At 46.2% G+C, this 27,926-nt stretch overlaps 1 protein-coding gene and 1 long non-coding RNA gene across 11 annotated transcripts; one reads left to right on the top strand and one right to left on the bottom strand.

Annotated features, from left to right (window-relative positions):
- Positions 1-6: 6 nt before the first annotated feature.
- kmt2e (lysine (K)-specific methyltransferase 2E) lies at positions 7-27,847 on the top strand. 10 transcript variants are annotated; one of them, XM_034525899.1, is made up of 25 exons: positions 7-360; positions 9,142-9,326; positions 13,116-13,227; positions 13,846-14,075; positions 14,227-14,366; positions 14,852-15,033; positions 15,152-15,190; positions 15,308-15,508; positions 15,726-15,856; positions 16,063-16,180; positions 16,288-16,397; positions 16,526-16,778; positions 17,814-17,912; positions 20,074-20,145; positions 20,791-20,976; positions 21,304-21,630; positions 21,789-22,088; positions 22,342-22,492; positions 22,692-22,918; positions 22,997-23,053; positions 23,276-23,824; positions 24,183-24,481; positions 25,242-25,321; positions 25,449-25,528; positions 25,620-27,847. In XM_034525899.1, the coding sequence occupies exons 2-25, from the start codon at positions 9,256-9,258 to the stop codon at positions 26,652-26,654; spliced, it is 5,049 nt and encodes a 1,682-aa protein (XP_034381790.1). In that variant the 5' UTR covers positions 7-360; positions 9,142-9,255; the 3' UTR covers positions 26,655-27,847. The 10 variants fall into 10 exon arrangements, with proteins under 10 accessions (XP_034381790.1, XP_034381788.1, XP_034381789.1 ...); XM_034525897.1 differs by having other exon boundaries at positions 15,690-15,856; XM_034525898.1 differs by having other exon boundaries at positions 13,113-13,227.
- On the bottom strand, positions 3,273-12,187 carry LOC117725973. Its single transcript, XR_004608957.1, has 3 exons — positions 12,066-12,187; positions 11,935-11,989; positions 3,273-3,400 (listed from the first exon to the last, which is right to left on the bottom strand). It is a non-coding gene; the product is annotated as an uncharacterized LOC117725973 (long non-coding RNA).
- Positions 27,848-27,926: the final 79 nt, after the last annotated feature.

Here is a 27,926-nt window from a genome sequence, read left to right as displayed (position 1 = left end):
TGGGGGAGGCGGAGTCTCGGCAGTCCTGGCAGGGCCGCCATTTTTGCAAAGGGAAAAGAGACTGGTTTGAGGGGATCTAATTTCGAAAAGTCGCCGATGACCAGGGCACTGTTTTAACGGTTTCTAATAGATTTATAGTTAAAATTGGGTCACCTCGTAGCCCAAGAAGCAGGAGATTTTTCACACGAAAGGACTCTTTAGCGGACAAGATAGTAAACAAACATTTTAAAGCTTTGCTAGGGATCCGCAGTGTGTGGACAGAAGTATTGTTTTGGTTGTGGAAGCTGTTTGGAAAGCGACGGGGGTCTTACCCAGGTCCCCTAATTCGCTATTCAGATCATCCAGAGTGGACATAAAACGGTGAGTAAACTGCATTACGTGGTAGTTACAGGTGAGCACAAATCCGACCTGGAAGGCTATTGTTGGCTTTAGTTAGCTGGCTAGGCACATCATGCTGGTGCTGGCTAACCTAGTATCAGCTGAGTTTAGCTTGCTAGCTAGCTGAGCAATACTGTTCAGGGTATGTTGCGTCAACTGTCAATTTCCTTCATCTTAGCCTCGATCAAAATATTTTTTTTAAAACTGCTAACCATCTGACGCACGTTTTCTCTGTAGCCCAAAGTGTCATGTTGGCCAGGAAACCGACAGCTAACTAGCGCATGCTACTAGCTCAAATTAGCTTGACACAGGGCTCCGATTCCTCTTTGATAGTGTGGCGATACAAGAAAACGTCATACAAATAATATTTACAGGCAACTACGATCGATGTTCGCGACGCGGTCAACGCAGCTTCGAGACCGAAGAGACCTCAGCGTTAGACGAAAACGCTGCAATTAGATTAATGGCTGTCCCACAAGCCTAACGGGTATCGTCTTTGCTACAGTATACCGACTAGCTCAACAACAGATAACATTGCCAGTCGTCAACTTGTCATTTAAAAACAAAAAGTACGATATATATATTAGTGTTATTCGCACTTTTGAGCAGAAGCAGAGGGGGACTCTCGCTCCACGTCGGGTCGACACAGAGAAACCGCAGGCCATATTGCGCACGGTTGCATTCGCTTTAATGCAACTTCAGTAATGTGACCTCCTAATTTGAACTATCACTTTTTTTTACTATACATCAGGAAAAGGGCTTTTGTGCCTGTCGGAAGACGAACCAGTCATTTATTTTCCCACACCCTGTGTTACTTGATAACAGTATTCGCAACACCCTCGACCAGCATGAAAACAGTACATTAAGCTTTAGTTACAAACTTGAATTTTGTCGTGGCGGCTCCCACCCTGCTTACCAGAGCACGGGGCTTTATTTCCGTTCAGCGAAAGAGAAAAAAAAATACGATGCAACTGTTGAAAGCCGGAGAACAACTAGCTTTAACGTGAACGTAGCGTTAAAGATATATGAAGGTGTTTCGTCTGGTATACACGAGTCTGCTCCAAGCAAAGGGCAGCTGCTACACTGCGCAGTAATCTCAGGCTACTGAGCTCTTTTAATGGCATTGTAGTTATGACTAGAGGTAATCGAGAATTAGACCCAATGTCAAACGAGGAACTGGCTACTGTTGTTGTTTTATACTCGGACGTAAAAGAGAGTACATTTAAGCGATCACTGCATTTAGATTACGGGTGTATTTGGTTCAAATGCTGCAAGCGTGGGGGAGGGGGTGTTGCATTTCGGGCATCTCGCCCCAGTCAGACAATTTGTAACCCCATCTCGAACCAGGCAAGCCAAGCCACACTTAAGTACACCGTCGCAAATGCCAGCTTTACCTGGCTTTAAACACATTAACATATACATGTGCAATCGCTCTGCCTTGCTGTTCGAAGAGCCGAGTATTAATCCACTTTATAACTTTAACCCTCTACGCATTATGCCGTGAACTTCCGTTGGTTACCGTTAGCTTTTTTTGCGTTACTTTCCACGGCCATTTTTTTTTTGAGTTGGCGTTTATTTACGGTCCAAGTAAACAAAGATATTCCAGCCATAATTGTGCCAAACGTGGTTTCTTTTCGCTTTCTGCTTAACGTTATTAAACGTTCATTTTTTTGAAAGAAAAGTCAAATTTTAACGGCGGTTCGTGCTTCGATTGTTTCAGCCTGCTACATTTCCAGAGGCCATTGCTTGGCCATAATTGCTAGCCGATTAGCTCCCTGGCTTTGCTGTCGACGAATTCACAAAAAAACTGTAATGGTAACAACACAGAGACTGTACCGACAGAGGGATACTTAAGTTAGAGTGTATGAAAGAGGCGCTTGAATGCATTCTTGGGGATTTTCCTCCCATGGCGAGGCTCCCCTGGCCACACGATTGTCTCGCAGTCCTGAGAAAAGCGCTATGAAAATGGCGACAGCACCCAGGGTGTTGTGGTAACATAATAGCAACGTTGTACCCTCCACACCCCTATCGGCAGGACTGACTGCAGCGCCAACACACTCACAGGGAAGCAACTACACGACACATTAATTTTATTTTTAGTTGTTGTTGTTTAGGCAGTAAAATAACGTCAAACAATCTCGATCATGCCTCGATAATACTGCGTTTTTTGTGTTGCTTGTAGTAACGTTCACTGACGCGGCTGTGGCTGTTCCCAAAACGAGTTGCATAGTATCCCTGTGACATGCGTCACTGCTTATGCTATCGCCTGTGTTTCGTGTTGTAGGGTTGAATGGCCGGACATGAAGGTTTATAATGAGGAAATTAGATATAAGTACTGCACAATACCGAGAGAGAGATGTGTTTTTTGACAGCATTATGTTTCATAAAGCATCACTCTGTCAAATATAGATTTTACAGTGATGCTCCTTTTCCACAAAATCACCTCCCTGGAATAGTCTTTATTAAGTTTAAAATCACATAGTTTGTCCCCCCTACACCCATGGTTTGCATTCCTTCTTTACTTTTTAACATGTATCCCCTTTAGTGTGATAGAAATGCACCCAATATTTAATTGAAACTCATGATTAGATGAGCTGCATAGTTTATAATGGGTAATCATTTACTATTTTGGATTCCAGTGTTCAACGGTATAAGTCAGTTGAATATGTAATATACTCAACCTAAACAAATGTGAAATATTCATTGAACAACATAAAATGCAAGGGCTGTTCCTGTCAGTGTTTTCATCTGATATTTATATCTAGCAAGGTATAACACAGCTGCACGGCAAATACTTTAAGTACACAATAGTCAGATTCTTTCATATTTCCTCAGCACAATCACATTTTATTGTATGTGTTTAACATTGAATGCCAGAAATGTGCCCCAAAATTATATTATATAAACACAGTATCAACATATTAGAAACCAAAGCTATATTCCAGGATAGTGTTTTCAAGCCTTTAGGCTCTCACAAAGCCCTGCGATGGTGTGGCACAGCTGTCTTCTCTTCAACGTCACCCTGTGGGACAAACTTTGTTCAGCTGAAATGTTATGTTATTGACTAATGTTGTTTTTTCTCTTACCCTACTGATCGTTTTAATGTCAGTTCAGTGAATAAACAGAAAATATCACAATCACTGAAGCACATTTATTCACAAATATGCTTAGTTCCATTGTAGTTCAAACTATCAACATCATACATGTTACATGACAGTAAACAGCTGTAGGGTGAGGATGTTTTATGGTTGTCAACCTTGTGCAAGCCATCAGTGTTAAGTTAATAGATGGTTCATACAGAAGTGCTTGTTTGACTAAAGCACCTGTCAGAAGCAGGAATAATGTATGACACAGGCCTTCAAACCCCTTCAAAGCATAGCATATGAAATATGCAGACACTAGAGGGTCAGTTTAAAGTCGCTTTATCGTTCCTCATATCATAAACATCATCAAGCACTTGATTGGTCTGTATGGCTTCTATCCATTGAGGGTCTGTGTCATTGTAATGGAAGTTCAGCTGCCAGTATGGTTCACATAATATTAAGTGCCAAGGGGTCTTCTTGTTATGGTAAAGGTTTATTACTACGAGATGAGTGAGAGGGCCCTTCTGTGTAGTGCTTAATCAGTCTCTGCTACATAATACAAGAACCAAGCCATCTTGTTCTTGCTTTTAAAAGTGCAGAGGCCTCTGTACCAATACTCACTCTTTCCGCCCCCCTTCCTTCTACATGATATTGCAGCTTTAAGTGTTAAATACCGGACCGGTCGTATGTGTGCCTGGTTGCCTTGTGTAGCAGCAAAGTGTGTATGCTTGCTTTGTTGACGGAGATGGTGACGAGAGGTGAGCTACCACTCCCCCTGTGCCACAGCAACGGGGACAGGCAACTATGGCAGGTGGCAGGAAGACTAGTATTCTCAGATGACACATCTTTCCTCTCACTCTAACCCCTAGACAGACACGCATAAGATCAAATAGCCAGCACCCAACCATTTCATTTTTCAGTGTACGCAGCAGAGGGAGAGACACACAGACAATAAAGAAGTCATGCAGGTGCACAGGATGTCATTTGGTGTATTGACTTATTGATAGGGCGGATGAAGGCCACACACTTTCTTCGACACTCTTCCTGTACTTGGAGGTGCTCTCCTTGTTATTGTGCTCATCCCAGTCTCCAGACAATAAACTCTCATCCCTGAAACAGTAGCACATTTGTGTAGTTGAAGTGTGTGTCTCTATAGATGCATACCTCACCCCATGGGGCTAAGCTGTGTGTTTGTTTGTGTGTGTGTGTGTGTGTGTGACTGTGGCCTGGTCTCCAGTGATCTCACTTGTGGGATACCCAGACACTGAGATACCCAGAGACAAAGCGGCCTGGCTCGAGGGCCCAACACAGTCACATGGTATCCCAGCTGGGAGAAGAAGGGCTCAGGTGACCTGTTTTTGTGCAGCTAGCTGGGCCGTAACAGATCCGTCTTTAAGCTACCAAGCTTCCTCCCTGACAGGTGGCTTTAAGGCTGGGGCTGCTGAGGCTGCAGCTCTATTGCACCTCCCTAACCTCCTTCCTGTTGCTGTGTCTGTGTTACAAATGCATTCATGGGCACGATGGGCCGAATAAAGAGGGGATATGCCATCAATGTTGGTGATGTAACGGCACTGCGGACCAGGCGTGAAATTGATCCTCGAACACTGCCGTAATGGGACCTCGGAGTGGCTTTTACTGTTCTTTTGCCCCACAGATGCAGAGTTGCCTCTCCCCATTTTCTCCGGACCCACATGAACTGGCATAACTCACATTTTTACTTAGCTGCACATTGCATTCTCCAAATGCTGTAATTAGCTTCCAGCTACATGTATTTGTGCCTGCCCTGACAACCAGGATAGCTCTCCACGACCAAGAGACACATCAGCCTTCACAAGTTCAGTCACACAGATGAAGCTGCAGTGCAATGTAATGTACACATGTCTAATTTGCAAATGTTGAAAGGAACTCACCCGTGACCACACAGAGCCCGGCTGTGATACTCCTTAAGCAGGAGCGAGAGGGAGATGGAGAGATTGTGCCCCGGGGGCTCTCTTGAACAGACATTACTCAGACTACAGGAGGGCTGCCCCAGCTTTGCTGCCAGATCCTTTCCTTCTGACTTTAACTCACGCACTCCTTGACTGTTTGAACTGAGCACAGAGGATATTATTTAGCCTTTTGTCCTTGGGATGCTGTATTTGGATTATATGGTTCGCGTTCTGTCACATACACCATATGAAATGCCATTGCAGGTCAAACATGTCGCAGGTACCAGGCCTGTTGTGATGCAGACATTTAATGTAGCCCCTAAAAACCTCCCTGAATGTTCTCACTTAGTTGTTTCCTCGGCCCGCTGCACTGCTGGCCCGTCTCCTCATCGTCTGACTCCTAAATGGACTGATCTCTACAGTCAGCTGAGGCATTGGCCTGCGCTCTCGACAGCACAGTTCTTATTGTAGCCTCAAAAATCGCTTGTGTGGACCATATCCCCTGCTGTATTGATGTATGACTTCACCTTCAGTGCTCGAGTGCAGCTGGCAGCTATGGGCACATGCCCGATTTATGAAGGACAGGGCAGATGCAATGTGTCTCTCTGTGCGTACCTTGAAGAAGAGGGCCAGGCCTACATTACATCTGGGTCACGCTTCTTCCTGTGTATATGACTGTATTTGTAAGAGTTTGTTTTATTCGTTTGTTTATGAGCTGAGTCATTGCAGCCAGTTCTGAGGATGGTGTGAAATCGCATGAGCTTGGCATAGAGGGAGGGAGGGAGGGGGGATTCAGTTGGAATCCCTCATTTTCAGTTGCTCCTACTTATCGAAAAGCATAATCTGCTGAGACTTGGCTGCGAAAACAAGAATTAAAACACTTGCACATAGAGCAGTGGCAATAAACTGAGAAGAGAGGAAAGCTGTTGTCTGTAGCGGCGTGGTTTTGAGTGTGGTGATGTGGGTTTTCCCTCACTGACTTCAGTGCGGTTCGGTCTTAAAAGGATAGTTATTCCCCACACAATGACGTGACTGTGTCCCCTTGCTGAGGGAGGGAAGGAGGAGAAAGGAGAGACTGGGTTATGCTATGTGCTCCACTCTGCCACCCAGAGTCCAACCAGGTCTAGGCTGTGTAGCGTCACTGTCAGACAGACCCCATGTACACCTCCCCCACCATGCTGCCCTCTGAAATGGAGGGGCTGTGGATGATTTCTAAAGCGCCCTACAGTGCTAGGAGACCGCACAAAAAGTGAACGGTTTTGGAGAAGGAAGACGCACTGCAAACAAAATCATTTCCATCCTGTGGCTTGTCATTATTATCATTGTACACTTTCGCTAAATGTCTTTCTATGTCCCCTCTTCTACTCACCCTCCCCTGTGCATGTTCCCCATTTTCCCCACCCCTCGCTCCTGTTATGTGTTTCCATATGGCTAAAGGTGACTTTAAATGGTCTCTCCTGGGCTCCATGTAATTTGGAACTGTGTCTGCGACACTCCCCTTCGCTCTGCGTTACTGTCTTGGGTTTATTTAGGAAATGTACAGAGGAGGGAGAGAAATCCGTCTGGGCGGGGTGACTGGGCACAGGAAGGGGGGGGCGGGGTATTTTTTATTTTTTTTTCCTTTCTTTGGCTGCGTTTCTCCAGGGTGACGGACATCTCTTCTAGAGGAAGTAGGAGGAGCAAGCAGAGACGGTCACAGCGCAGTTCAGATTTAGTCAGGAATGCAGCTGTACTGTACTTGTTTTTCTTTTTTCCACCCGCCTTTTGTCAGTCTTAACTCTGTCTGGCTGTAGCGCAGTGCTTGTGTGTTTGCACACTGGTCTTTCTTATGGAGAGGAATGTTTGAAAGGACAGGGTGAGGGGTTATCTATCTGTGTGTGTGTGTGTGTGTGTGTGTGTGTGTGTGTGTGTGTGTGTGTGTGTGTGTGTTTGTGGTCGTGGAGGGGGCTTGTGTGTGCATTCCTTAGTTGTGACTGCAGGATTCCCTGGATGAAATGGAGACAAACCTAGTGCACGAGGGAACAAATGGGCTGCTTCAGAGGAAAAGCTATTTACCAGTGCTAAAACATACAGGGCCTTTCAGATGATACAAAAGAGGAGAAGTCTGACATTTCCATGTTTTTGGCAAAACGGCCTATCCTTGTTGAAAGAAAGTGTTCTGGTTGCATCAGCTTCAATCATGAAAGGCCTCAGCCAGTGATAGTGCCCCTGCTGTTTAACCCATTCACTCAGTAAACACAGTATCAGAAGAGAATTTGGAGGGTGATCCCATCAGCAGCCTTGGCTGACACACAGACACGCAGGGGTCTTCTTCCTGCTATTAATTAGGCCTGGAGTTGACAGCTGTCATGTCTGTGAGCCTCTCACCAGTCCTGCTGCCTCTAATAGTGCATTTGGGTGAATTAGTACCTGAAATTACTCTCACGGCTGTTTGTTTCCCCCCATTTCAAGCATCTTCAGTTGTGTGTTTATCCCCTGTGAACCATGAGTTTTCTTGACAGAGGCCGTGCTGTCAGGGTTGACTATTACTAGATAATGAAATTAGTTTATTCTGGAGGCGTGTGTGTGTGTGTGTATGTGCTCGGTTTAGGGGACATGGTTATGCCAGAATAGTCGGTCCATTCAAAGGCGTGCAGAGACAAGTTTTGGTGTGATGGTGTGTTATTACTCGCGATGTCCCTACTCAATACATGACATACTCCTGCTTTGTAGCCCCTCTCCCATGTACACCCCAATCCACAATTTGAGCCTTTGTTTGGCCCCAGTGTGGATGAGCTGGCGGAGGTGTGACCTCCAGACTATTTTGTCTCGGCATCTGTCCCTCACATTAATCCCGCTTATCAACAGAGCTCTCTGTATCGGAGGCAGCCACACAGACACATATGCTCCGGCTGGACTCTCATCAGACACAAAAACATGGCTTAATTTTCCCATCAATACTATTGCTAGTGTATCATTTATTAGTCCAACCAACCTCCCGCTTGGGGACCAGAGGGGCACTACATTCAACGCCTGACGCCTAATGCAGTCAATTATTGATGAAATGATCTGACTTGATCTCGAGCAGTTTTTTTCCCATGAGAATAACTCGAGACTCTAACAGTAGTAACAATCAAAATGTAAGCTTTCATATCAATACTATGTGTAGAGATTCTGTGAGTGTGTGTGTGTGTGGGTCTTCTTTTGGCAAAGTATGTTTGAGTGCTTATAATAGAGCAGTCCTTTTCAGTCGAAGGGGGAAAAATGGCTTCTATGTGTTGTTGCGTTTTTCCTCCCTCCTTTCATGGCGGCTGGCTGCTCTGTGTTCTCTTGCTCCCCTTTGTGGGAGCTTCCTTACAGTGCAGCCTTCTGCATTAATCACAGATAGTGTGTAGAGGTTGCTTTTTAGCGCAGTTCACAGCAGCAGGCTTTTAACTTTACAATATTGTATCCTGTAATCGGTCAATACCTCAGCTTGGTAGCTTTGTCAGGAGGGGAAATTCCTATCAAACACTTCCCTGTCAAACGCTGTTCTTGGTCTGAAAGTATGAATCATGTATTTGTGTGTTCTGGAAATACCCCGTTTTCACTACGATTTGTGGTTTGCTTGGTACTGCAGCCCTGCATGTGCTTTTGTTCTTGGTATGAAGTAAATTACACATTTTTGGAACTGTTCTTCAATTCATGCTCGTAATGATGAGTGTACACATTACTAACTGGTCCCTTTCTCTTTTTGTCTCTTCTTTTGCTCTCCTCTCCTACTACATGCTCAGGCCTTGTGGATGCACTTAGATGTCTGCAATGACTGCTGTGGCTGGCATGCCTCAGTGTTTTGGACTCCCATTCTCTGGACTCAGTAGGACAAGAACTGATCAGCAGAGAACGTCATGAGCATAGTCATCCCAGTAGGGGTGGACACAGCAGACACCTCATACCTGGACATGGCTGCAGGCTCAGAGTGAGTAACACTTGACAAATACACCAAGCCTTCCCTCTTGACACCTTTTTATGCCCCCTCATTCATTATCTACATTCTCAGTTTCACTACCACTGTTCTCATCTCTCACCCTTTTATAGGTTTGGCTGCACTCATGTATTTGACATTCTTAGTCAATAGGATTTCCTCTGTCTCCCCCTCCTCTGCCCAACATGCCCTCTATTAGTAAAGCAGCTCTATTATGTGTCTTAACTCTACGGCTTGATTAAATTGTGTCTTTCCACATAGATCTCTTCTCCCACGTTTACAAAGTTGATGTTAATGGGAATGGGATTTTGCAGTTCATGAAAGCAGGGCGCCTCAAGTGTCTGCTCTAATGAACAGTTTAGTCTTGCCATTGATTGTACTTTCACTCAGCCATTGCTCATCACATTGACTCTGTTTTCACTGTTCAGCTATTAACTACATCTGCCCCTGTGAAACTGGAAGCCTAGAATGGAGATATATGTGTGCCGACTGTTTTTATAACACTGTCTGTGTGAAGGGTACACAGCATAATTTCCCTTGATCCTTTACTCATGCTTTAGCTCGATGTTTGCACATGTGTACGCTGCATTGAATCAGTGAAACAGAAATATTGCATGGAGCCATGGCAACAAGGCTCCTGTCGCCCTCCTCTCTGTTTCCTATAGTCCTGTCAAGGACATCGGCGTGGATTTTTTTTCTTTTCTTTTTCTGGTCAAATAAATGAAGCAAGAGGTTCTCGTGTGACTAAAGAATAACACACGTCATCAACTTATGGAGGGGCTCTTGCCCCCTCCCTCAGCCATCATCAGAGCTGTTGCCGTGACAGCTTGTGTTGCCATGGTATCTGTCCCTCGCTCCCCTCTGCACTGCGCAGGGCCTGTTGCCATGGTCACTGGCCCTGAGTGACAGGTGGTCCTCACATAAACATGGCGTCTTAAATGGTCCCACTGCACCCCCACCTCCTCCACTCCCCGGAGCTCTGCTGCCGCCCAGGGGTAGGAGTAAGCCCCTTTTCCTTGACTCTCTCCCTCACGCTTTGTCCGTCCAAGCGCTGCATCCGATCGCCTGCTGCAGCTTTATTTAAAAGCAGATAACAAGATTGAAAGGTGCTTCCACCTGCTGCTGCACAGGTCCCATCCAGACCGAAGGGACAAAGCATAGCTGGACTCTCTCATACATACACACACAGGCGCAGATCTCTGGAGTATTGTGAGCGCGCCAGCCGAGTTTGGGATAGCGGGGCTGGTTACTCACCAGCAAAACACCGTCACGTCCCTCCTGAAGGCTGCAGTGTGACCAGCTGTTGTCTAATGCAGTATGTGTCCACGGTGACACGCGGAGCCCACCGCGCGCACACGAGCGGAATACGTAGTGTTACCATGGCAGCAAGTGGGAGCACTTAAGGAGTGAAGGCGTTGCCGCTGGCTGTTCGGTGCTGCTTTTTTTTTTCCTGCTGTCGATCTCTCCACGCTCGTCCACTCTGCCTCTCCACCTTCTCTCAGCAGGTGTTTGCATTTTAAAATCACATCTGTTCTTTGTTAAACACTCTTGACATGTATGAGCTATAAATAGTGCATACCTGGCTACACACCTTCATTTAAATTCTCTCCATTTCTTTCTCTCACTTATTGTCTTTTCATGTGCATGAAGCAAAGTCGTAGCTGTTCATGGCGGAGTCTGATCATTACTTATGTGTACACTAACTCTCTAGGCCCTTTCTTTCCACTTCCCAGGAGCGGAGACATGAATGATACAAACCCTCCAGCTATGAACACATGCATTCAAACACGCTTACTTCCTTCCCACTGAACAGGCTGGCTTACTTGTTTGCCTTCTGAATGTCTTTATTATCGCTGCCTCTCTCACTGATTCACTGGTAGGTCAAACTGAAAGACTACTAAAGCCAAATTCCACTTAACGATACACGCTGCGACCAGATCTTAAATCCATGTATTGTAAAGTATAGACTTTGATCTGGTTAACCATTAATGGGAGAAAGTTAGTCCACTCTCTTAACTATGATTTGTAAATTCTCCCCCCTATCTTCTAAAACAGGCTCTTTCCACACACTTAAACAGTTTAGATTGTTCTGTGTGTCAGTTAATCTTTTGTGCACACACTCACAAAAACACACACATGCACACACACCCACACACCTTACACTGGGTCCGCCTCCAGACCTCATGCATGCACTTATGTTTTCACTTTGAGAGTGAATACTTGAGCGGCAAAGCATACAGGAAGTGTTGCACATTGCACTTACAGCATGCAACAAGAGAGATAGGGCTGAGAAGGGCTCACGCAGGTATCGTATCAACACTTTACCTTGGGACTCTTGATTTAAAATCTCAATTTTCGCTAACACAATGTTCCTGCTACATAATTATTACCACATTGTAATCAAAGCCCCCATAGTCTTTTAGTCCTCTGTACCCATCTTGCTCTGTATACACGAGAAGGCTGTCCAGCATGCTTTGTGAGCTGTTCTGTGTTTTTTGCCGTGTTTATGGAAACTTGTTGCCAGTGGCTCTCATGGAGTTAGTTGCTGTAGTTTTAGTGTTGAGAGAGAGAGAAGGAAACCAGCTCAGCAGCTGTCACGTACCTACACTCCTTGACGGGTTTTGTTTGTCTCCAACTGTGGAACAGTTTTCTTGATTCTGTTAAAAGAGGAGAATCGAGTGATATTTTTGCACGATTGATCCAGTAACCCATGTATCTGAACAGCGGCCGCACCTCGCAAATGCATCGTGCTTGTCCTGAACTGTTTCCCTCTTTCTTTTTTCTTCCCTCTTTATATCCAACTATCTTGTCTCGTGCCATGTGTAATGCCAGTTCCACTTCTCGCTTCCTCTAGAGCCGCCCCCTTCAGCAAGCAACTGAAGAATAGATTAGTCATGTCATAATAAGGGTGGGTTGTTCTCAAACGGCCAAACAGGCTCCCTCCTGAACTGCATTGTAATCCCCGGGAGAGTGGATCTACTGGTTTTCTAGCAGCACAAGGCTGTGTGTTTTGTTTTGTGTGCATGACGGGTGGCACATTTGTAATGATTGCCTTGTGGGTTCACGCTTCATTTATTTTGACATGAAGTAGTATTATTACTCTCATGCCTGACATATTTACAGGCAAGGTGACTTGACAGCAGGTACAGTCAGTGGTGGAAGAAGTATTCAGATCCCTTTTACTTAAATGTACTTGGAGTATTAAAAGCAAAAGTACTCATTCTGCAGGAAAAGGGCCATTGTTACAACATAAATTTGTATTCTTTTCTCTCTTTGCGTTTTTGCGACGGATAATTTGACCTCTTTGGGCTATTTACCTGAAGCCATCTGGGAAGTTTAGGAGGGAAATACAGTGTATGTTATCTGTGTACAATATTCTATCTAGTAACTATAGCCGTCAGGTAAATGTATTTATGTAAAATATGCAACACTTACCTCCATAAGTGTAGTCTAGTAAAGTGGAAGTATGAAATGGCATAAAATGGGAATATTCAAGTAAAGTACACGTCGTAATTGTACATTTATTAAAGTACTTGAGTGAATGTACTTTTCTCCCACTGGGTGTGCAGTGGCCTACTGCCCCAGGTCCCTTGACAGTGTGACTGTGTTTAGCATGCATCCATATTCTTACCTCTCTACTTCTGTGTCACCAGCAGTTGCCCTTCTAAACATACTGACACACACACACACACACTTCCTAACAGTGTTTGAGGAAGAACCTTGTCAACTGAGTTTTTCGGTGTACAGTAACGTGTGCTCTCCGTTTGTCTCTCTGCTCAGCAGACCAGAATCGGTGGAGGCCAGCCCTGTGGTGGTGGAGAAGTCCAGCTACCCACACCAGATCTACAGCAGCAGTTCTCACCATTCCCACAGTTACATTGGCCTACCTTACGCCGTGAGTACACACACTGTTCTTCCCTTCACACCCTAAGACAAATAACCTACAACCCTTGAGCACTCCCTCTCTGTTAATCATTGAGCGTAATAGGACTGGCATCCCATTTAGGTCAACATGGAACACCATAGTATTCTGAGTGATGCAGGAAATTTAAGCTGCAGGGGTTAGTTGACTAGTTGATCGACGGACAATGAATCTGCAACCTTCTTTTGAATAAAATATTAATCGTTCAGCTAATTTAAGGAAGCATGGGAAACATTTCATGCCCACAGCTTCTCAAATGTGATAATTGGTTGATAATTGGTCTTGTGCTAAATTCAGTATTTTGGGGTTTTGAACAATGTTCGTATAAAACAAGACATTCGATATAAGGGCTTTAGGAAATTATCTTTTCTGATGTTTCACAAATTATTCATTAAAAAAAATTATTAAATTGATTTAATGATAATGAAAATGATCTGTCGTGGCCTGTCCCATAAGCCTGGGAATCAGTTGTCCGTACTACTCATTACTACAACTCCCTTACACATGTAGGTGTTTTTTCTCTGTGAAGTATCTCTATGATAAACTGTCATTTACAATCCGGTGACCGCCTATCTTTCCTCCTTTCATCAGGACCATAACTATGGGGCGCGGCCCCCACCCACTCCACCGGCCTCCCCTCCCCCCTCCATGTTGATCCGACAAGGAGAGGGGGGGTTGTTTGTTCCAGGAGGCCAGGACGAAGCATCCAGGGGCACAACGCTCAGTACCTCAGAGGATGGCAGCTACGGGGCTGACATCACCCGCTGCATCTGTGGCTTCACACATGATGACGGCTACATGATCTGCTGTGACAAGTGCAGGTAAATTGACCAGATTTTCCTCAAAATCTAAATTAATTGGTGACATATGCTCCCTCGTAGCCCAAAGTAGTTGTTCAACTTTTAAATCATAGTTTGAAGTTGCTTCAATCTTATTAACAAACGTTTGCTCTGATTTCTTCTTTGTTTTTAGTGCCTGGCAGCATATCGACTGCATGGGAATCGACAGGCAGAACATTCCTGAGACTTACCTGTGTGAACGCTGCCAACCACGACATCTGGATAGAGAGAGGGCCATCCTGCTGCAGACCAGGAAACGAGAGTGTTTGTCTGGTAAGCAAGACTACAAATATGTATATGTAGGCCCTAGTCTGCACCGTAATATTTTTGTTTACCTTTTATGTTCAACAAAGATCCAATATGTTGACACAAAGTTGGATTAAAAAAAAGAGGCAGACGGTTGTTATTTTGAGAGCTGCGTCCGCCACAGCAAGGTATGAGGGGTTAGAGGTTTTGTATCAGAGCTCATAGATATAGATCTTTCAGTTCTGCTTTAACTGGCCTCTTTGCTGCAGTAAATGGCCAAATTGTTATTGAACCTAGCAGGTTGCATGTCAGGATGCAGCATCCTCCCCCTGCAGGTGGACACGCTGACACCTGCTGGACAAGAAGCAAACTCCTTTTTTGTAAATCTGCGCCGTAGCATACCTCATCTTTCATTGTTGTGGCTCTTTATTTTGTCCTGCAGCAGTGTGAAGTCTTTGATATATTTTGTTCAGCACTACTCATAACTAACATGCATTTGTCTGCTTCTTCAGATGGTGACACCAGTGCTACAGAGAGTGGAGATGAGGTGCCATTAGAGCTCTACTCCACCTTCCAACACACGCCTACCACCATCACGCTCACCACTGGGCGCCTTGGCCATAAGCAGACTGATAAAAAACGTAAAAAGAGTGGTGATAAAGAGCCTCCAGCCTCCTCTGCCCGAGCTAAGAAGGTCAGATTGGACTAGTTAATTTATAATGAGCCAAGTCGAAGCACATTATGTATAACATCCTCATTTTATATTATTGTATACTTCAATTAATAAAGTTTTTCTTTACTTTGTCTGACAGGCCTTCCGAGAAGGGTCCAGAAAGTCCTCCAGAGTTAAGGTAAACTCACCGATTACAACGCTGTGTTTAGTCTAGTTGTCTTCTGTCAAAACTTGAACCATTTGCACCAACGACTGTGTCTCTCTCTCTCTCTCTCTCTCTCTCTCTCTCTCTCAGGGTGCTGCTCCAGAGCAGGAGCCGACAGAGCACCCGTCTCTGTGGGAGAACAAACTCAAGACGTGGATGGAGCGCTACGAGGAGGCCAGCAGCAATCAGTACAGTGAAGACGTCCAGGTCCTGTTGCGTGTCAAAGAGCAAGGCGATGGCAAGAGCCTGGCGTACAACACACACCCCGCCTCTTTCAAACCGCCCGTGGAGGTAAAAACCTGTTTACAGTCTGTACAGTAAAGTCTGGTGTCCATCCTCACCCACTCCTTGAATCTCTTGTGAGCAGGGCATGTGTATCAGGATCATGTCCTTTTTATCTAAGCATGTAGTCAATTTACCATAACTGCTTTCTCCTTGTATTTTGGTGTAATTCAATGTGTTCCTTGTCCAGGATCTGCACTCATGCCAGAGTGTCTCTCTCTTCCAGAGTCAAGTTCAGAAGAACAAGAAGATCCTCAAGGCGGTGCGAGACTTGGCCCCAGACTCCCTCATCATTGAGTACAGGGGAAAGTTCATGCTTCGACAGCAGTTCGAGGCGAACGGATACTTCTTCAAGAGGTCAGAATACTAGTCACTTTTCAGAAGGATTTCTCCTTGGAGTTGTTTCATATAAATTGTAAATTGGATAGTGCCGCTTTTTCATTTGCAGGTCAAACCAATTAACTGATATTAAGGGCTCTGGGGACTTGGGATGGATGCCTATGGGTTGTAGTTCATTACAGTGTTTTTAAAAAATATTAACATTCATGCTTTTCCCCTTTTAGGCCGTACCCCTTTGTGTTATTTTATTCTAAATTTGATGGGCTTGAGATGTGTGTGGACGCTCGCAGCTTTGGCAATGAGGCACGCTTCATCCGTCGCTCCTGCACCCCCAATTCTGAAGTAAGTAAACATCCCCAAAAAAACTAATTGAATACATTCATCTTGCCTGCTTCAATTAAGTCAGCCCTTATGCACAGTTATAATATTGCATTGCTCTCTGTTCTCAGGTGCGGCACGTGGTTGAGGATGGAATGCTGCATTTATACATCTACTCATTGAGGCCTATCGCCAAAGGCACAGAGATCACTATTGGTTTTGATTATGACTATGGCAGCTGGTGAGTTATAAGAGTAAACTTGGCAAGTAGCATGCAGAACCACAGTAATAAGGCAAGATCCGTTTGCCTTCTAACTTCATATTTTGTTGTCTGTCTTTTGTGTGTTTTTTTTCTCTTCATACTTGTAGTAAATACAAGGTGGACTGTGCCTGTGTGAAGGGGAACCAGGAGTGCCCCGTGCTCAAGCACAACCTTGAACCCACAGAGAACCTGGGCTCTGGAGGCCGGCGCCGAGGGAGTCGCAAGGACAAGGAGACCGTCCGGGACGACCAGGGCCAGAACCAGAACATGGGTTTGGACTGCGACGGGAAGAGCAAGAGTGTAGGCGACGGCAAACAGAGGAAACTCTCTCCTCTCCGCCTCTCCATCTCAAACAACCAGGCAAGATTACACTTTTATGAACAGCACACAAAACACACCCACTCTCATCCTTTTTTTTTTACACTTAAAAAAAACATGTTACATGTTTAGACTGTCTATGGCATATTTATTGTAAATATACATGTATCCTTGTGGTTCATGCATGCAATTTTGTTTGATCTTTGTTAAATGTTTTGTGCATGTGTTTTCCATTGTTAGTCACTCTACATGCTCTTTAGTTCCCTCTTTTTCCCCCCCCTCATCCCTTTATGCATTCACCTCTGCCCCCCCTCCCTCCAACTAAGAATTTTAACGACATAGTTCAGATTTACTGTCATTGCACAAGATGCTTTTGTGCCATTTGTCTGGCAGAGTTGTGTTGCCGTGCATAACCCTTTTTTGACGCACTCGAGGAATGGCGTTTCTCTTGGATGTGTTAACAGCAACCGAATTTCTCGTCCGTTCCAGAAAAGCACATTTCACTTGCCATGACCAAGGCAAATTATTTCAGTTCATTTAGCAGAAAGAAATCAGAGAAATGCTGTTAGTGTCAAAGTTTATTTAAAGTTTATTGATCATTAAGAAATCAGTCCAGTGTGTCACTAGCCTAAGACTGTGGTTTAGACATCCCAAAATGTCAAAGCATTTTGCAGAGTTATGTCACAGCTGTAATTGCAGAAGGATGAGATGAAAGATGTACCAAAAGAGTAGATAATTAAATGTGTAAAAGACATATTGCATCGAGTGTGCTCACAGTGCTGCACGCCAAGATTCATTAACATAATTTATGAACAACAGTGAAAGACCAAAGATGAGTTCTGAGCATGCTTGTTTTGTGCACAAATTGACCCCTGAAAAGTAGCAGAGGTGCTTCCCTCTGCCCCTACCTTCCTTCATCCCTCCCTCCTTCCTCCCTTCCTCATTCCCTTCCTCCCTTCCTCATTCCCTCCCTCACCTCTCCTACACTCTTACCTGTTTCCCTCTAGTCTGTAGCTAGACTGACTGACTGATCAGCCGTGATAAAGCGCCATACCCCCCTCTCCCCTCCTCTTACAGGATCCTGAGTTATATGAGGATCTAGAAGACAAAACCTCCGTTAGCAATGAAGTAGAGATGGAGTCAGAGGAGCAGATTGCAGAGAGGAGGAGGAAGATGGTAAGTGTGCCAAGCTAGGGGCTACAGCTTTTTGTTGCCATGCAGACCCCCGGCAGAGAAAGTGACAATAAAAAAAAAAACTGTCTCCTGTTGCTGGTGTGGACCAAACTATGTGTCTGCAATGGGTGCTGTGGCTTGGATAGGAGCAGCTGTCCTCTATCTCCCTTCCATTAAACGACCCTCCTCTTCATCACTTATCTAGTGCTAGCGCTCCCGCCTCTGTCCATGCCCTTGTTGATATTTTGCTCAGTCCTACTTGTGTTTTTTTTTTTCTCCCTTCTGCAGCTTTGGCTTCCCTCTTCCTCACAGTACTGAAGCTTTGTGCTTGTCTGTCATTACGCAGCGACATTTATTTTCCTCATTTGTTGCCGGTTTTTTTCTCCAGCATATAAAAAAAATATGAATTTGCCTCCCAGTGCCACATGCCTGTTTTTAAAACGCCATTTCCTATCATTGGGAACAAACCAGTATGTTGCAAGCCGAATCCGTCCCCTAGCGTGCATTATAGTTTTGAGTCTAGCTTTCCTCTCACCTTCATTGAGAGTTTGAAATGGTCAATTACTTGTTCAAACCCTCCTTTTCATTGCCAAACAGTCTAATGTCTCTGAGAGATGGTATCGAACACAAAGGCGAGCGTGGTGCACTTCACAAACACACACACACACGCACACACGCTCACTCTGGAAATTACCCCGCTGTCAGCTTCATTTCACACGGTGGACCCGAGGTGTAAAGTGCTGACTCATCTGTGGCCAACATACAGATCTGCTAATCGGCCAGAGAGCGATAGATATTTGAGGGGAGGGAGGAGGGCGAGGCAGAGAGGGAGAGAGGGAGAGAGGGAGAGAGGGGGGGCTTTAGAGGGTAGAGCCTTGTTGCCTGGGCCATATTGACTTTGGGAGATCCAATCGGCTGGTTTCTCTGGAATGTGGCCCAGGGGGGAGCTGCTGCTGGATCAAAGAAGTGTGCATTCATAAACTGCCGATCACAAGCATAGTAGATGCATGTGGGTGTTGAAATTCTATGCCGCAATAAGGCGCGGGCAAGATAACATTGTTGTGTGTTGCCGTGATATTTTGCCTACTTAAACAGAGCCCCTATTGTTTGTTGTTTGAAAAGACATCCTGGTTACATCCGGCGAGTGCCTCAAGTCTGCATTTGACCTGCGAGACAAATGTACGCTTAAGGACAATAACGCCACTGTTGTTTGAAGGCCCGTCCATTAGCCATGCCTGCTTATCCTTGTAGCCAATCCCAGCTGACATTGGGTGAGAGGCGGGTGACGGCCTGGGGAGGTCACCTGCCAGTCAATCACTGCGCTGACCCAGAGATGAAGTAATTAACCTAATTTTCCTCCCGTCCGACTGTGGGAGGAAACAAATGCACTTTGAGGAAACCCACGCAGAGAAAAGTCCCCACGGTTCGGCGGTCCGAAACCCAGTGTGAGGTGACAGTGCTAACCACTGCACCGCCGGCCATTGTTTTTTAGGTGATTGGTGCGCACGTGGGTCTTTTTTCTTTCTTCTTTCTGCCGCGGAACAATATACAATCTTTGGCCATTGTTTATTGAGTCACCTGTGCACATGTGTTTTTTTTGTTTCCTGAACTGTATTATTATTGTTATTTCTGGTGCTGAGAAAATGTTGCGCTGGTTTTTTGGTGTGTTTTTGTCTCTAAAGCTCCAAACAGGATGTGTCTTTGTGTGCCATCGGCGGCCACCGTTTTTTGGATTAAAGACCAAAGTTATAGTTTTTTTGTTACCATATTTCCCCTCACAAATTCAAGTTTAGTCCCCGACGGCCCAAATCCGTATAGTTTTAAAGAGGTCACAATAAACGTCTAATGTGATATAGAGAAGTTATTATAATGATGGAACACCTTGGAAGTGGTGTGACGGGTGTGAACCTCAAAAATGTAAAACAAATCAGCTTTTTCAGAAAGTACCCGTAACCTAGATATCGTAAAGTTATGTGGCGTTAGCCGTATCGTCTCTAGTAGGATATTGCGTAAACCTATCCAACACCTACAGTACCTGACCCAGACCTATTTTGTACCACCAGATCAGGGAGTCACTAGTCTAGCCCTGTCCAGTGTTTGTAAAGCCTTGTTTAGGGGGGACATGTCTCTTCTAAACTAGGCTGTTTCTTTATTGAACATTCAGGCCAACCCAGAGGAGCAGTCCCATCTGCCTGTCGGGGCGGCTTCCAGCTGGAAGGGACTGAAACACAAGGAGGTAAACTTGACCCATTCATAGCCAATTCCTACTCCACCCATCCAAGCCTCCCCACCCCTAAATCTCTGGAGGTGACTGATTTACTAGCGTACTAACTGTCTCGTCTTTACCGACACCTGTCTTTAGCCTGATCTCTCAGCAATATGTCTGTTTCCGTATATTTCGTGGTATGAAAATATTTTCAATGGGGTGTTCTGACTAAAGGTGGAGCTCTTTGTTTAGGTTTTCTTGGGTTTGTGGCACAAACATGCATATAAGAACACATTAGACATGCAACCTTCTGGTTTGCCAGGATATAATTGTAAAACTCTTTTTCCGTTAAGTTAGAAAAGCGCTATATAAACGCAGTCCTATTACATCCTCACAACATTTTTCCTGTTGCTCCTGCCTGACGGTCTCTCCTTTTTTTTTTATTTTTTATTTCCCTTATTATGAAAGCAAGGGGCCACTTCTACACCTTTTCTTTCTCTCGGCGCTCTGCACTTTGCACAGCTTGATCGGCTTTTGCTGTGTAGCACACATTAACCAACGTATCGCTACCTCTGGGGCTATGTGGGAGAGTAGTGCTCCGTGGACTAATGTCTCTGCTCCCTCTTCCCGTCCATCACCCCTTCCTCCGAACCCCACGCCTCTCTCTCTCTGCAGACACGAGAAGAGAGGAAGATGGAGGCCATCCTGCAAGCCTTTGCTCGAATGGAAAAGCGAGAGAAGCGCAGAGAGCAGGCCCTGGAAAGAATTGGTGGGGTCAAGACGGAAGTCGGGGGCCGCAGTGACATCAAGGAGGAGCCGCCAGCCACACCAGAGATGGCTGATTCTCCAACTGTCATGCAGGTGAGAACACAGAGACACAAAACCCTCTTTTTAGGTGCTTTAGCAATAGACTGCAGAAGTCTGGTGATCAAAGCTGTCTTGTCTCTATCCACCAAACAATGTATTTTTACATATAATCTTTCACATCTTTACTCTTTGTAGAGAGAATTAAGTCACTGCATATAGCAATAACTAACTGTTGCATTAAAACACTTGCTGGTACATAACAGTGATATACATCAAACTACGTATCAAGGATTAAATGACTAGTGAGCACAGGGACATGTTTGTTGTTGCCTTTTTAGCTTTGCATCAATTTAATAAATATAAATACCGTCTTTCTCACAGCCACTGCTGGAGGTAAAAGAGGAGCCGGGATTAAAGCCGGCCAAGGTCAAAAGCTCGAGGAACAGGAAGAGTTTCTCAAGGAACCGCACGCACATTGGTCAACAGCGCCGGCGAGCTCGCACCATCAGCACCTGTTCTGACTTGGCACCTGGGTCTCCGACTGAGTCTGTGGAGCCTCTGACCAATGAAGCACCCGAAGGAGAGATGCTCACTCCACCCGAGCCGGAGGCCATCCTTGATGAAGCGCCGGACAGCAGCCCTCCGCACAGCAGCTCACCTGCACCTGACCGAAACCGCAACGGGAGCAAGAACTTTAAAACTAAAAAGGTACCGTAGCACTATTTCGGCATGAGCATTATCTATTTCTGATATACTCTTTTTGTTTATATTTATATTTTGCAAATATACACATCCTTTCAAACATATACAATGTATGGGAAACCCTTCAGACTGTCGGATAAATCTTCTCGAACTCTTTTCAACAGCACTTTGTGAGTGAGTGGGTGGGAGAGAAGATGCAGGACCGCGGTGCAGTACAAACCCCAGAGCCAGTCCCGGAGAGGCCGTTGAGAATAAGCAGTGACCCTGAAGTTCTCGCCACACAGCTGAACGCCCTACCGGGCATGGCCTGCTCTCCACAGGTCTACAGCACCCCCAAACACTACGTCCGCTTCTCGTCCCCATTCCTGGCTAACCGCAGCCCCACTACTCCCGGTGTCCCCACTGGGAGACGGCGTTCCAGAGAACTGCCTGAAACACCGCCAACCACCGGCTCCTGCAAGAAGGTACTGCTTTAGAAATATCCCCATTTTGGCTTTGATACCGTATACAGTCTGTCTTTTTAGATAAAAAGATTTCTGCCGAGTTGACACTGCCTCTCCCTCCATCAGTAGCGTTGCTTTTTATGATTGAAGTTTTCTAATGTGTTTAAACGCCTGTGAAGTTTCCTGTCATGGTGATTTCTATCAAGAGGGACAAGGCTATCGGTATTTAGCTGCAACCATTGCTGGCTTACTGAATCCCTGCTCGTTCTTACAGCGATGGTTGAAGCAAGCTCTGGAAGAGGAGGGCTCCACCAGCCCGGCCAGACGACCAAGCCTCCTCATGCCCAGTGAGGGTCCTCTCAGCCCCCCCATTAATGGAGACTCTGACAGCCCCCTACCCTACAATGGTATCTGCTGTCTACCAGGTAGGTAGCCAGCACTCAGTCTGGTGGAATACATTAACGAGTTGGAGCACACTCATCTCAAAATGAGAAAACAGACTTTTTCAAATCCACATTTGTGACCCAAATCGTGAACTACATCTGGATTAGAAGTTCAAAAACTAAATCGGTAAATACTGGATGAACGGCTCCGCTAAATCACACACCGCATTTCTTTCGACAGAGTTGCCCACACCTTTGAAAAAGCGGCGGCTGAGTCCGTTGGATGCCTGCATGTCCGAGAGCTCGACACCCTACGGCTCCCCTTGTGCCACGCCCACCAGGGCCGAGCAACCGGAGACACCCGCAACCCCCATCTTACTGGCTACCCCACCGCGTCCCCGAACAGAGGAGCCAAGTACAGAGCCCCTGCCCAGCACCCCAACACAGACACTTAATGTCCTTCCGGAGGTGAGTGTGTGGACAACTTGCACATTTCTTTGACGCGGGTGAAAGAACTGCAGTGAACTGAATCTGTTCTTGTTACAGAGTGAATCTTCAGTGGAAAGCTCCCCAGAGGTCAGCCGAAAACCCAGTGTGCAAGAGGTGAGTGAAGGATGCGCACAGTTATGGCGTCAATAATTATATTGTATTGTATTTCATTGTCAGTTAAACAACTTGTAATCACAATGTATGATTCTTCAGTAAAGAACATCGTTGCTGCGCCAATTTTAAATGACTATCCTCGCAAATGTACTTTTGTTCTTAATTATTTATCTGGCTTTTGTTACGACAGTCCCCGATGTTGATTCCTCCTTCCTTTTCTAGGCCGATCGCCCTCCTTCGTTGGTCTCCTCACCCACTGTCAGGGCTCCCAGTTCAGAAGGAACCCCGACAGAAGCCAAGGCGCCGGTTCCTGAAAGTCCACAGCTTCCGGCTGCCGAGCCTATGGACTGTGGCGAGGACAGGGCAGATGGTGTGGTTGTAGAGGGGACTAATGAGGCCTCCTCATCTACAGAAATATGCGCTTCCTCTTTTACTGGCTGGATAAAAAGCCCAGACAGAGTCCCGACTGGACCAGCTGGCCTGAACTTCTCTCCAGTCAACTCAAACTTAAGGGACCTCACCCCCTCACACACCCTGGAGCCTCTGGTATCTCCCTTCAGGCCTGAGGCTGCAGCTGGAGCTGCAGCAGGGGCCGCCGTGGTCGTGACAGTTTCTTTGGTTGCCGCTCAGCCCCCCTTCAGTGAAGGCCAGGGGCAGCTCTTTTATCCCTGCTCTGAGGAGGGAAGTTCACTCGGCTTCTCACGCTCACTGAATGGGGATGGCTCTGGCGAGGGAGGAGGGTCAGCACAGAACCCCCCACAGAAGAAAAAGGTGAGTGAGCAATGTTAATTACATTTTACTTCTTAATCCATGGAGCAAACCATAGATACTGTAAATATGTTAACATTTGATTTTAACTAGGGCTAGTGCTTTATTTAACAACATCTTCTGGGAGAAAATGCAGAATGCATTGTGAGTGCACAATATATAACAAGAGAGGATAGATGAGCAAATAAAATGAGTATTAGAAAATGCTTTAACATGAGCAGAGGTACTGAACCTCATCGCCCAGATCAACTGACTCATGCTGCTCTTTGTTTCAGTAGCTGACCAAGTGCTGCCCTCTACTGGCTGCACATGAAACATGCTCTTTGTTCCTGAATGACATTGAGGTTGTGCTTCTTCCCAGGTTTCCCTGCTAGAATACAGGAAGCGTCAGCGCGAAGCTCGTCGCAGCGGCTCCAAGACCGAGTGCAGCTCCCCCGTTTCCACCGTGCCGCCTTTGACTGTGGACTCCTTCCCAGTTGCGTTAGAGACCACCAGTGAATCTCCTCTACCCCCTGCTCCCACTCCCCTCTGCAACGCCAACACCCCCACCCCAACTCCCACCCCCAACACCACCACCACCACAGTAAAAGAGCCCCAGACAAGTGAGGAGGCAGAGGTGTCTGGAGAGAAAGAAGAGAAGGAAGGAGGAGAGGGACAGTGGTACGTTTCAAAACTACTTAGGGACCCTTTTGTTATTATCCAGTCATTCATGTTAGCTTAGGTAGTGTATAATAGATATCTTGTTTAGAGGTCAAATTAATTAATTAAACCGTGCAGATAAACTGTGCCCGGTTACAACATTTACAACCGTTTTACATTCAGACTTCAGACTGAAAATATCTGTTTGCATGCGATTAACTCCCTATAATTATCTAAATAACCGGTAAACACCCCATGAAAGAACGCTTGTGCTTTCAGACCGGGAGAGGGGGCGTGTCCACACACAGTGCGCTCCAGCCATAAATGCACAACATACCTCGAATTCTGTTTTCCTCTGTCGACTACGTCGGAGGTGATTTTATTTCTCCACTTCATTTAAGAAATTCCCCAAACCTTCAACGCGTTATTCTTAAATTAATATTTATGCCTCTACCCCTTTTTATCAGTACATCTCTCCCCACAAAGCTTCTACCTCGAGCGCTTTCAACTCCTTAAAGTTTGATGGTCAGCTCAAGATGTTTATTGGCTATTCATTTAGGTATTTCTGAGTAGAAGTTTGATCTTCAGGCATCCAGATTTATTTATTTAGGTTTTCAGTTCATTCATTCTGTATTATAGTCAGTTTTTTTCATTCAGATTGAGTGTTTTTTGTTTGCGAAGGAGAGCTATTGTCTTTTTCCTGCTCGACCCTTTTTAAAATACACGGTACCAATCGTACCAAACTATGAATTAGATTGTGATGATCCTTAATGTTTTGTAGGACGTCGTCTACGTCTGTAGAGCAGGCCCGAGAACGCAGCTACCACAGAGCTCTGCTGCTCAGCAAAGACAAAGATACAGGTGAGCATAATGACTCTCTGTCACCTGACTGGTAAACTTAAATGTGCAGCCAGGAAACTATTTTCAAAGATGTATGTTTACATCAAAGTTTGTACTGTTTTTATAATACTAATCTTCGTTTTTATAGATGGTGAGACAGATGGGGGTGATACGCCTGCACTGAGAGATTGCCCATCTCCAAGTCTTCAAAAGACTCCAACCCACACAGTGAGTTAACATTTAAATGCACCGGGTAGATCTGACCCATCTCAGCGAGTTGTCAACGGCCGTGTGACTTTCTCGCTCTCTTCCCTCGCAGCCCTGCTCTCCTGGTCCCGTTGCTCAGCCTCCCAGTCGGCCAGCGAAGGAGGAAGACGTTGACGGTCGGCCTCGGACGCCGATACCGACCAGCCAGCCGCCGAGCAAGCCCGCGGGACACAAACCGGCTCCTCTGACTCCCACAAAGCTGCATCCCGCCCAGTTGCCCTCCTCTCCAGTCCACTACCCTGGACCCTCCCTCCTCCACTCTCCCAAGCCTCAGCCTCAGGGCTCCCCCTACCGCAGCCAGAGGGCGCTGTTCTCCGCTCAGCCCCAGGCTCAGACTCAGACCGGCCCAGCTCCTTTCCCCCAGTACAACTCACAGAGTGCGCCACCACCACCTCCCCCTCCTCCACCAGCACCACCGGCCTCAGCGGTGTACTTTCCCAGCCAGAGCCCCTCACCTGTTGGACCTTTCTCCGTGTTCAAACCTGCTGTCGCCACCTCTTACCCACCTGGTTCTCAGCCCCTGATGCAGACTATTTCCCACAGCGTGCACTATCAGAGCTCAGCGGCTCCACCGCCACCGCCCCCTCCACCCCCACACCCGATGCCCGGCCCCACCCTGCTGCACGTCACTCTACAGCCGCCTCCCATCCAGCAGCACCAGCTCATGCTGACCACCGCCCCTCCTCCTCCTCCTCCTCCCCCGCAGGTCCAGACCTGCCAGCAGCAGCCTACTGCTGGCAGCACCCTGCTGTCGCTCACCCCTCCTCCGCCTCCTCCTCCGCCTCCTCCCGCCCCCTCGACCAACGCCCAGATGCAGCCCCACCACTTTCAGAACTTGGGGGCTTTTCAGCCGGCGTTGCTCCACCCATGCGTCTCTGCCAACCCTTCAGTGCCCCCATCGACGTACCCCCAATCCCTTCAGCAGACCGGACTGCCCCCACCTCCACCTCCCCCTCCCCCTCCCCAACAGACTCAACAAGGTCAGGCCCAGGCCGCCGCCTCCCAGATGCCTTCTGGGACTCGTGGAGCTCCTACGTCCTCGACCCCCTTCCACAGCTCGGGGTACCTGAGCACAGGGTGGCACTGACCGCCCCCCGCCCTGCTGTCGGGCCCCGGCAGCCCCTGAGAACTCGGCCGGAGAGGGGCGTGTATCATAAGCTGTAGATATGTTTTCTATGAACCTGAACACATGGCCAGTGGAAAAACAGCTGATTGTGGGATAAAAGGACAACTTTTTAAGAAATAATTCAAAACAAGGACAACATTTTAGAAAAACGGACAGCGACACAATCTTCAAGACAAACTGCTAAAAAATGAAGATGGACGATCCCCCTGGTGCTCTTAGCCCGCTCTCTCTGGCCTCCGTTTGTTTTTATATATCCTTCCTGTGATGGAGGGGAAAGCTCTCTGTTCTGTGTCTTGTTTGGACCCCCGTTGTAAGGCCCCCGCACTTTGTTTATCAATGGACATTCCAGCCTATACCCTCTCCTTCATCCTCCTCTTCCTCCTTTTGTCAGTTACTCGTTTTTACTTCCTCATATCTCGCTCGCTTTTTCTCTCTCTCTCGTCTGCTCTCCACACCATTTATTTGTTATAATCTAGTGGCTCACTATAGCAAAGAGAAAGCTTTTTGTATAGAGAAAAAAAATAAACACTTATTTTTTTTATTCCTCTGTCTAACAAATATCTGTTCACCGCTGCAGATTCAGAAAAGACTCATTTCTGGGAGCCTGCCTCACCATCCTGGGAGGCTGCACTTGTGTGGGTGTGTGTGTGTGTGTGTGTGTGTGCGCATGCGTTATAGGGTGTGTGTGCGTGTGTGTGCGGGCGCGTGACTTCTTGTAATGAGTGCGTGTAGTCTTCTGAGGTAGGCAGAGGCCTCGCCCACAGGTAGGATGTTAGCGGTTTATTTTTGAATATCAATGGTTATTTGTAGAAAGTGTAATTTAATGTATAGGTGGTTACTCCAGCTTTCACCAGGAACAGGTTGTAAATATTTGCTTCTTTTCTTTTCTATGCTTGTACAATTTGCTCCCATCCCATTTTTTTTTTTCAAATATGGTTGTAAATATGAACGCTCTTCTTGGCGAAGCTGAATGTTTCTGTGACTGTAGCATTATTTTTTTTTATTATTTTTTTTTGCCCCCTCTCTCTGGACTTTTGTTTTTTTGTGTGTGTGAGTGTATGTTTGTGTGGAGGGGAGAGACTCACAGACACTGCACTGGTTGGCTATTTTCATGGTTCATTATAATAAATCACTGTAATGACAGTTTTATACAACTCGTTGTGTCGTGAGTCTCTGGGAACGTTTGTGTTCGTCTCCACTGACGGATATGCACTCGGCTTCAAGGACAGAGGA

The sequence above is a fragment of the Cyclopterus lumpus genome, chromosome 23 (genome assembly GCF_009769545.1).
Source record: "Cyclopterus lumpus isolate fCycLum1 chromosome 23, fCycLum1.pri, whole genome shotgun sequence".
NCBI classification, from domain to species: domain Eukaryota; kingdom Metazoa; phylum Chordata; class Actinopteri; order Perciformes; family Cyclopteridae; genus Cyclopterus; species Cyclopterus lumpus.
This window is presented reverse-complemented; position numbering and strand designations above follow the sequence as displayed.

What these genes read in the sequence shown, in the direction of transcription:
- kmt2e (XM_034525896.1), top strand. Translation starts at nt 9,256, where the DNA reads ATGAGCATAGTCATCCCAGTAGGGGTGGACACAGCAGACACCTCATAC. An exon ending in GATTATGACTATGGCAGCTG is followed by an intron (nt 16,398 to 16,525) that starts GTGAGTTATAAG and finishes TCATACTTGTAG; the next exon opens with TAAATACAAGGTGGACTGTG. An exon ending in AGGGACTGAAACACAAGGAG is followed by an intron (nt 20,146 to 20,790) that starts GTAAACTTGACC and finishes CTCTCTCTGCAG; the next exon opens with ACACGAGAAGAGAGGAAGAT.